Below are 10,507 nucleotides of genomic sequence, written 5' to 3'. Positions count from 1 at the left end.
CTACCTACTTCTGCGTTAACAAGCTAGCCAGCTACCGTCGACGCGCCATCGCGGAAGAAGACGTCCAGCGACATTTGTTTTTAAAGCAGCTGCAATAATTAAAACTCAAAAAGTTCACCCACGGGAGCTTCTGACACGACAATATAACGATATATTCGTCAAGCACCGTTTTCTGCGTGGCGGCAGTTTTAGAAAACGAAAGTGCATCATCCGCCGCTTAGCTAATCGTTAGCTAACTGCTAGCCTGTGACGTCGTTGCGGCGAAAACAACTTAGCAGCGGAGGAAAACATTTTTTTTTTCACACAGCCCGTTTATGTCCCCGCCGACTCAAGGACATGTTGGACGGATCCCCGGCTCACTGCGATGAAGCCAACATCGGCAACGTCGAAAACAACAACCCGGTGTCGCTGTCGATTTCCGGGGTGAACACGGGCAACAGGGCGAAGCAGAAGAAGGGAGGGAGGAAGATCATGAGGACCACGGCGCCGCTGCAGCACCAGAAACCCCCGAGAAACTGCCCCAACATCCGGCTGTCGGACCACAACAACAACACCCTGGCGGCTCAGCCCGGTACCGAGCGCCCTGCCGGTACACAGACCGTACTCAACCTCCATCATCTCAGACAGGGACCTAAGAAAGAGGTAACAGTCCGGTTTAAAGGTGTTATTACCAGCAGGGTTTTAGCTATATTTGACCTCAGAGGTTAACTATCTGTTTAATATCAAGCTATTGTGTCTTTTAAGGTAAATAAAAGGTCATTAAACCTAATATTTGTCTTTAGAAATCAGCTGTAACACTAGAAATGTCTAGTGTCTGTCTTCTAACATCTTAAAAGTAGAGCTCAGATGTATTTCCCTTTTATTGTGTATTTATTTTAAGGTTTAAGAGAATAAATTACATCTTTCTAGGTCCTGGATTGTGTCTTATATGTTGTGTTTATACGTCAAACATCAACTTAACCATACTCCATTAAACAGTTTTATTTAATTAGGATCACACCGTTGTTTTGCCTGAGGAATTTTTAAAGTGACGCAGTCGCCGTCATTGTGTGGACGTCTTCCTCTTTCCAACCGGCTGATTCAGGCAGAGTAAAATGTCCCAGGTTGCGCCATGACCGCAGGCGTGTCTGCTGAAGTCGAAGCGGAAGCGTCGGGTCTTGCAACACCCGAAACCAAAGACGTCACCCTGCACTGACTTTCTTTGTTACCCTGGGAGGGAGAGAAAGAGGGAGAGACAGAGAGACGCCTACTTCCTATTTGCGAGACATGTTCGGATAGTTAATGTGAAAACAACGCAGATTCCGCGTGAGTCAGACGGAAGTTGGATTGGAGTGAGATTGGTGCCTGAGTTTACGAGAGGCTTTCTGTTCTTCAGTTTGGTAATTGATTCGATAAAAGGTGCCGTGCGCTAGTCCGTGACCGTTGTCTCAAATATTTCCAGAGCAGAATGACTGAATATTGACAGGGACAGGTTTGCCAGGTGTTAGTGTAACTTAAAAAGACAATAGTGTTGTTTTCATAACTTGTTTCTGCCGCCCCCATGTGGCCAAGGGAAGACTCTCCAGAAGAACATCTGGTCCGATCTTAAATGTCCTAGAGTTGGTCTCCTGTGTCTTCCTAAAGTCTTTCCTTGTCTTCCTTGTCTTCTCCTAGAGTTGGTCTCCTGTAGCTTCCTAAAGTCTGTCCTTGTCTTCCTTGTCTTCTCCTAGAGTTGGTCTCCTGTTTCTTCCTAAAGTCTGTCCTTGTCTTCCTAAAGTCTGTCCTTGTCTTCCTTGTCTTCTCCTAGAGTTGGTCTCCTGTAGCTTCCTAAAGTCTCTGCTTGTCTTCTCCTAGAGTTGGTCTCCTGTGTCTTCCTAAAGTCTGTCCTTGTCTTCCTTGTCTTCTCCTAGAGTGGACTGGATTCAGTCCAATAAATCTTTCTGTCAAAGTTAATGTAGTGTGGAGAGGGTAGCTGGTACCTTGTGTTCTCTACTCCAGAAATGTTCTGGTCGTCCAACGCTGCCATAAACTCCCTAACCCTCTCTGGAAGATGTTTCTCCTTGATGCTGTCTCCAGGAAACTTTTCTTTTTAAACATAGCGTTCAGTGTTTGGGTGCAGCCTTTGACTGAGTGGACTCCATGGATTCTGTTTAGATGATCATCTACTACCACCTCACCAAACATCCTCTCCGACTGACTTAATTTTTCCAGAGTAAAGTGCTTCCACAGACATATTTAGACACAGGGGTTTAGTTCTTCTTCTTTTGGGATTTTTGGCAGCTTTGACGCCAGGCAGCCGCCATTAAAACGGAAGAAGTTTTGTTTCGCCAAAGGGGCGTGGTTATGACAGACCTAAAATAAATGACTAAAAAAGATAGGGCGTGGCTAAAGCCTGATACAGTTCAGATGCTGTTCTCTATTTGTTCATGTCACTTAAGTCATTTTTATTGCCGCTAAATGAGAATCGAAGCAGAAGGATTGGCCAACCAACATGGTGCTACATGTCTAAGTAACATCCACACCAATGAATGCCAGGTCCAGAAGTTTCCCAGCAGCAGAACATTGAATTGTCACAAGATGGTCAATGTTATTTACTTCTCCTGTCAGTGGTCATAATGTTGTGGCTGATCGGTGTGTATTTCTCATATAGATTAATGTTGTTTCTCTTCCGTAGCTGCCGAAATCCAAAGGGGGCAAATCGGAGCGAGGGCCATCACAGCCCGGGGGCCAGCCGAGCCGCAACCTGCCCCGGCGCGATCAGACCACCCAGAATGTGAACGCCCGGAGCCCCAAGCCCAAGCAGAGCCCGACGCCCGGCGCCCCCCACTCCGCAAAGAGGAGGGACAACATCAGCCCCAACAAGCCCCCCTCCCCCCGCCAGCCCTCGCCCCGAGAGCAGAAGAAACCCCTCCACGCCTCGAACAACGTGTGGATCCCCAACACGCCGCCTGCTGATGCCGAATACCTCAAAGACGGCGAGAAGGTGTACGCCGGAGCCAAGTTCAGCGAGCCGCCCTCGCCCAGCGTCCTGCCCAAACCGCCCAGTCACTGGGTCGGAGAAAACGAGCCTCAACCGAGCGACCAGAGCTGGGAGCAAATGACTGTTCACCTGAAGTCGCTGCTGAAGGTTCAAGACGCGTCGTGACCGCCGCATCCCGGAGGATCAAATCGGAGCCGACCTCTCGGAAACACGCTCAACAATTTGAAAAAAATTTTAATCCGATAAATGGAGTTTGGCCTTTAACACACTGCAATACAACGAAGGACGTTTTTAGTCTCTGTAGTACAATTTCCCATTAGCCAACATGCTGCCTGCATTTTGTGAACATTTCCGACACGTTGTGTTGTCGCTGGAGATCTGGGGTTTATTAAATATTTCCTGACGCGTTTTTATTTTTTTTGTTATGAGTTAAAAAAGAAAGTGTGCAGAAAGAGAGAAGAGAGTTCCAGCAGCAACACAAGTCAAGTGTCTCATGTTTACATTATCAAAGTGACGACGGCACTTTCTTTTCGCGAACACTTTTGGAAAAAGCAGCCGCGCGCTCTGCCTTTTTTTTAAAGAGCTTCTGTAAATGTACATAATATATTGTGTATATTTTCTTGTTGTTTTAACTTGAGATTCTAGTTTTGTTACTGAGGATTTTCCAAAAAGAAAAATGAGAAAAAAAAATAATACTGAGGCACTTTGTAACAGCTCCTTTCAGCGTGAGACACGGTGGATTAGTTAGAAAGACTTTTCTCACTGGTTTGCACTGAAATATAATAATATTAAAAAAAAAAAAAAAAAAAGGGGGAAGGGCAGGAAACCTTGATGTTCCAAAGCTTCACCGGCCACTTTTTGATGAACACACCAGCACTGGAGAGGACTCCCAGGTCCTGGCTGGTCAACCTTTAAAAACAAAAACTGGCTTGGACAGCGGACGGATGATAAAAGAACAAAGCCATGACGTTTTTTCCCTTCCCTGAACACGGGTCCAGCCGGCGGAAAGGAAAGGAAGAGTCAAATCAGGGACTGTGAAGCCGGCGAGGCTGTTGAAGCCTCAGAGGGCTGAAGAGAAGACGACGACGACAATGTGAAAAGTCTCACGAGCAGCTGCTGCAGGAAGCCAGTATCCAGACACAGAACTCTTTCTGTTTTTAAACCTTTACTGCACTGATTTAGAGTACGTCCACATCAAGCTGGCTGTTTTGTCTGTGAAGGTTCTCGGTCATCCAGGTCATGGTATGTCCAAAAAGGCGTTCAAGAAAGGCAACTGGACTTGTAGAGTTTTTTGAGAAGACGTTTCAACACTCATCCGAGTAGCTTCTTCAGTTCTAGGGGACTGGGGGGAAGTTTGAAATTTAAGTAGGAAACTTCTGCTGAAACTTGCTTGTTTGTGTAAACAAACCTCAAACTTCCCACCAGTTCCCTAGAACTGAAGAAGCTACTTGGATGAGTGGTGAAACGTCTTCTCAAAAGCCATCGGTTGCTTTGAACGCCTTTTTTGGACATACCAAGCTGGCTGCTTTTTAGAGGAATTCTTTTTTCTTTCTGTTTCAACCACCAACACACACCTAGCCAACCTCCAGTCATGACATTTAACCTGTCGCTACTCTTGTCCTCATAACTGACTCGGCTGACGGCACCTTCTCAAGAGAAGACGTCAACGATTGGTGCGAGTTTACCAAGTAGTCGATGAACAAGAACTCTTGCGGTGTGTCTTAAATAATTGGAGTATCGGACGAGACGAGACGTTTCATTGCGTAGCTTTGCTTGTGGATTTGTAAATTGTGTACTGAGCGATCGTGTGATATTTTTAAATATACGATCAGTCGATTAATTGATAAATATAATAACAATTATCAGTTAATTCAAGGTTATAAAGGACCTTTGCTGCAGCTCAGCGTCCAGTCCTGATTATGTTCTTGTTCCAGCTTTTGGAATTAAGATAGTGTAAGGGATAAAAGGTTGAGGACAGAACGGAGAAAGTGTTTGTCTTGTTTCTTACAAGGCGTTGCTGCTGAATGAAAAGCGACAGAGCTGTTTCATTATAGACGGAGAGCTGAAGAAGACACCGACCGTGTCGTAGCTGTTTGGAGGCAGCTTCATGTGGACGTAGTTTTATTTGGCGTGTCTCTTTTTTTTTTTTTTAATCTTCTTCACACATTCACATACCTCTTCTTTACCTTCTCATTTCTCCTCTTCAATGTGTACCATGTGTTTTTTTTTTTTTACTTTAATGTGTTTTGTTTTTGTGGGGGGGGGGGGGTGCAGACAGCTGCTGGATTTCTTGACCTCTGTGACGTCACTTTAATGGAAAATTGTATTCATGTAGCAAAGACTGTCCGTTTTATTGCAGTGTTTTAAAAGGTTTTCATTCCACTTATATGAGGATGTGCTCAACATGTGTCCATGTCACAATTTGGAAAAGAGACAGACATGTTTTTTACAAAGTCTTTCATATCTAAATTAAAAATTACAATTAAAATATTGGTTATCCCTACTATATGTTGTTTCTGTGTTTATTATAGACGGGCATAGGTGTAAAACATATTTCTCCTAAAAAATTTTAACAATTGCTTAGTGGGTGGCCCTAAAACACAGGTGTCAAACATACGGCCCGTGGGCCAAAAGCGGCCCACCAGAGGGTCTAATGTGGCCCACAGCATAAATTTTCAAAAATTACAATTTTTAAATGAAAATAACTGCTATTCCTAATCTGTCCACTGTTTTAGAAGGAGAACACAACACTGAGACCCAGGACTGAACAGCAAATGGCAATGTGACCAAATTGCACTTATTTTTCTTAAGAAATTTCATATTTTTTTTCTCATTCTTCATCTTCTGTAACCGCTTGTCCTGTGAAGGTTTGGGTTGGGGGGGAGGGGCAGCTGGAGCCTATCCCAGCTGTCATTAGGCAAGCGGCAGGGTACACCCTGGACAGGTCTCCAGTCTATCACAGGGCTAACACAGAGAGACAGACAACCATTCAGACTCACACCTACAGCCAATTTAGAATCACAGTGGGAGGAAGCTGGAGTACCTGGAGAGAACCCACGCAGTCACAGGGAGAACATGCAAACTCCACACAGAAAGGAACCAGTCGGTCATGATGGAGTAGAACCCAGGCCTTGCTGTGAGGCCTCAGTGCTAACGACCACACCACTGTGCCGCCCACGCAATTTGGTTTTTCTTTGCACTTAAAACAAATGGACAAAAATCTGGAGTTGTCGTTACTTCTAGGTTATTATGCTGTAATGTTACTGGCCTGCTCTGATTGAGATCATGAATAAATTCCAATTCCCATTGCTTGGTCCGCAAACTATGTGGTCTCTAAACTGAATAGAATAGAATATGAAACGTCATATTGGAATCACGATTTTAAATAATGCAAATTACAACCAACAAAAGCTGCAATTTAGCAGTTAATTCTGTCCGTCGTAGTAAAGAATCTTTAATTCATCATTGCTCATCAATGAGAGGATTGCATTAGAGGATGTCATCTCTCAAAAAAGACTTCCCCTTTCAGTCCTCATAAAAACACTTCCGAGGCACAGTGAGGAACCAATAGGTCTCAGACCACTTCTTATCTGTGTGTTGAGTTGTCAGCTGTCGCTCTTTATCAACACAAATCCTCTCTTTGGCAACGAAGACAAAAGCTGCATTAACACAACCATTCATCATAGCTAACCCCTTCTCGCCCCTTGTTTAAGGTCGTCAAAACATCTTATGTGCAGGTTGTATCTGCAGAGACCAAATAAAAAAAAACTCTTCACACGATTGTATGATTTCCTGTGTCACTATATCATCTGCATTAAAGTGGACATTGGTCTTTATTAGTAACATTTTGATCTATTCATATAAAACAAATACAAGTGGTCCCACGATTAATCACTGGATTAAATCAGGAAGCTGAGGAACGTCAATGATGCAGAACCTGAGAGAGAATAAGGTGCAAACTCTGTCCGAACAATTTTAACCATAAGAAGAAACGAGCGGGCGTTGTGAGGAAGTGACATCGTACATGTCACAGGAAGTCAATGCTGTGTCTCTCTACTTGAAGAACTATTTTAGACACTGTGACAGTTGTGAGTTTAAGACACAAGTGGACAGACGTCTGCTCGAAGCACGATGGCTGAATACAGACGGATTAAAATGTTTTCATTAATGATTCTGGTGCTTCAGTTTACAGGTAAGAATACATCTACACTTATAACTGGCTTTACATTCATTGACGTTATTAATACTATTGATGGTTCATTAATTATCACAGTATGTCTTTTGTACTTTATCATCATTGTTACATTAACAAAAATAAATCATCTTGTCATCAGCAACTGGACAATACTCCATCACTGTCAGAGATGGAGATGGAATCACTTTGCCTTGTAGAAATGTAAAAGATCATCAGGAAAACTGTAACAGAACAACCTGGCTCTTCAGTGGTTTTGGAAAGAAAGCAACAGCAACACTGTTTGAAGATGGGAGGATTCACAAAGACACTGGAGCTAAACCAGACAGACTGAGTGTTACTGCAAACTGTTCTCTGGTTATAAAGAAGGTCACAGTTGAGGATGTTGGTCGTTACACCTGCAGACAGTTTAACAGATCAGGACAACAAGGTCCAGATGTTCAGGTTGATCTGTCTGTTCTTACCAGTGAGTATTTCCATCATAATGTTTCCAGGTCAAACTGTCTTGTTAGAACAACATAGTGAAACATTACAATAATTATGATCACAGTGATGAAGTTCATTTTACTCTTGTTGTCTTTCTCTCTCAATATCTCCATCTTCTCCAGTGACTCAACACGAGAACAATGATAAAGTTGTCTTGTTCTGCTCTGTGTCAACATATGGTAGCTGTCCACTCACAGTGAAGTGGCTGCATGAGGATAAAGATATTGATAAAAGTGATGAAGAGTTGAAGACATCACAATCCTCCTGCTCAGCCAATGTGACCTTCAAAACCTCTCATCATATTTACACGTCAAAGAATTATGAGTTATTCAAGTGTCAAGTGACGAATGGTGGGAACGTGACAGAGTTTACCTTCAAGATTCAACCTTCAAGTAAAAAAACAGGTGAGAAGAAAATCCACCCTGTCATGAAAAGTAAAATACATTTCGGTGAAGACAATATATAAAAGATTTTTAAATAATGGGTTTTATTTCCGATATCAAATGAATGTTGTGGTATGGTATGGTATGGTATCAACTTTATTGTCACTATAACAAGTACAGCGAAATTGCGCCACTCGACCCGTACATATACAGACAATACATACAATAAGACAGACATAACAGGATGAGTGTTTGGTAATAGTGGGGGTAGGAAAAGGGAAGAGACAAGAGGAGAGGGGAGGAGAAAAAAAAACAGCTCCCAGACTACACTCCTGAGGAAGTACAGTGTGGGACCGGGAAAAAAAACCTCAGCAACATAAGCACATATGAGCACAGTATACAACATGAAAACTCAAAGACAACTTGCACCGGGGGGAGGGGGAAGGGGGTGTGGAGGTGTTCCAGCGCAGACAGGCAGCCAGCCGTAGCCGCTGCCCTTAGGCGCCACCAGCAGACCCCGCCTGTTGCACTGGAGTGGGCGAAAGCGGCGAAGGCGTGGGATTGGGTTAGGGAGGTGTATTGCATATGTGCATGTGTGTGATTGTCCTTGGGTGCGTGTGTGTACATAAGCCTGGAGAGTTGCTTCGACTAGCCTCCCAAACAGCGCCTCAGTTCGCAGGATGTCAGCACGATAACACAGCATGGTTGCCATGGAAACGTCCTGATTGGGTCCCAGACGGAGTCAACATCAGCAGGTGTCCATGGAGGAAGGGAGTGCAGGGATGGGACAGAGTGTCTCACTGCAGCGATCTACTGGGGGATTTGTTACAGCAGCGGCCTTGGCCAAGGCCGGCTGGCTCCGGAATGCAGATTAGAATATGATTTGTTTGGGTTAGGGCGAGTAGTCGCATTTCAATAGACACGGCTTACTCTGTTTGTCCATTCTGGTCTCCAAATCCATTCATTCGCCTTAGCAAAGCTGAAAACTTATCCTCCAAGATGGTTGCCATGTTGTGGTTGATGACCACAGTCTGAGCCCGAACAGCTCTCTCCAAGGTGTTATCCATGTTGCGATTTATAACCACAGTCAGTGTGCTGTTGGCTCTTTCCAAGGTGTTTTCCATGTTGCGGTTAATGACCACAGTCTGAGCGCTAACAGCTCTGCTCACTCCATCAATAATAATGTCGGGCAGCTTCATGGGGTTTTGGACTGCTGACCCTGACTTCCGAATTTCCCGATACACCAGGGCAATGCCTAATCCGATCAGCAGAAAGCCTGTTATCATGGTTCCGAATATATAAAGATCCTCAATGTCCTCGACGGAAAGAATCGCCAGGCACACGACCCTCCACTTCTCCCAGGAGTCCATCGTGTATCCAGCAGCAAACGTTCCGGCAGGACAGGCAGGTTCCCCCGAACCCAGTCCTCTCGTCGAGAAGATTCTGTCAATTGCATTGAGAGACCAGTTGACCAATTCCATGATTTGAGATTTAAGAGAGCAGTGCGGAGAGAGGCTCTTAAAGTTTGAGACAAGACAGGACGAGACGTGAGAGAAGCAAAGCAGGAAAGATAAGGGATAGGGAGGGAGAGGGAGAGAGAAAAGATGCGTCCGCCTCCGTTGAGAGCTGGTTAAGCTCTGTGTTACATGTTTTCCTTTCTTCATTGTCTTCCAGGTCGGTGGAGGTTCATCATTGTAGCTGTGGGTTTGGCAGCACTCTCAACAACTGTTGTGGCCGTCAACATCTGGACAAGAACTAAAGGTGAGATGATGAATATATGAACTAGAAGTCTGGATGAACCTGGATTATCACTGTGGAACATGAAGTTAACTCCTTCTCTTGTCTTTTTCTAGGGAAACCAACGCAGACGGATGAAAACGCTGTGAGTTTTAAAGACAGAATGAAAAATGTTTTTACTGGTCTTATTAAAAATGATGACTGGAGAGTCTTGTCACTGGTATCTTTCACAGTGTGGAGTTATTAATGTGATGGATATCTAAAGATCAGAGAAGTGAGACTGGATCGTTTTCAGACTGTGTGTGTTTGTGCTGTTTCGTTTTTCCACAGGTTTGTGATGATGAAGATGATGAAGTCTGAGCCTTACATCTCTGATCAACAACTTCAACATCATCTTACCATAAATTTGAATGCTTTTATGAGTAAAAGATTTAATCATTTCAGATCAGCCTCTACCCCCTGCCCACTTTTGCTCACCTTTTGGCTTCACCTCATCTTCCTCACCTCTCTACTCACCTGTATCCACCTCCCTCATTAGTCCCTTCAGTTTATACACAACTGCTCCACTTTCCATTCTCTGCCAGATAGGCATCGCCAAAGATTTCCTTTGTTTCATATATTTGTCCTCTGCCTGTAAATCTTGAGCTTGTTGTTTTTTAACTTTGAACTTTGAACAGAGCTCTGCTGCTGCTGCTACCCCACCCACATGCTCGCCAAAACACTTCCCCTTTAGTTCTCAGAAAAAGTACT

At 44.1% G+C, this 10,507-nt stretch overlaps 1 protein-coding gene across 1 annotated transcript; it reads left to right on the top strand.

Moving 5' to 3' along the window:
- On the top strand, positions 1 to 5,218 carry LOC311499278 (uncharacterized protein). Its single transcript, XM_084560205.1, has 2 exons — positions 1 to 642; positions 2,654 to 5,218. The coding sequence occupies exons 1-2, from the start codon at positions 337 to 339 to the stop codon at positions 3,122 to 3,124; spliced, it is 777 nt and encodes a 258-aa protein (XP_084416331.1). The 5' UTR covers positions 1 to 336; the 3' UTR covers positions 3,125 to 5,218.
- The last annotated feature ends 5,289 nt before the right edge of the window (positions 5,219 to 10,507 follow it).

Source organism: Chelon labrosus (genome assembly GCF_963514085.1).
Source record: "Chelon labrosus genome assembly, chromosome: 14".
Taxonomy (NCBI): Eukaryota; Metazoa; Chordata; class Actinopteri; order Mugiliformes; family Mugilidae; genus Chelon; species Chelon labrosus.
The sequence above is the reverse complement of the archived record's forward strand: the minus strand, read 5'-3'. Positions and strand labels throughout refer to the sequence as shown.

Coding starts and splice junctions, on each gene's coding strand:
- LOC311499278 (XM_084560205.1), top strand. CDS start 337: ATGTTGGACGGATCCCCGGCTCACTGCGATGAAGCCAACATCGGCAAC. Junction 643..2,653: donor GACAGGGACCTAAGAAAGAG/GTAACAGTCCGG, acceptor TCTCTTCCGTAG/CTGCCGAAATCCAAAGGGGG.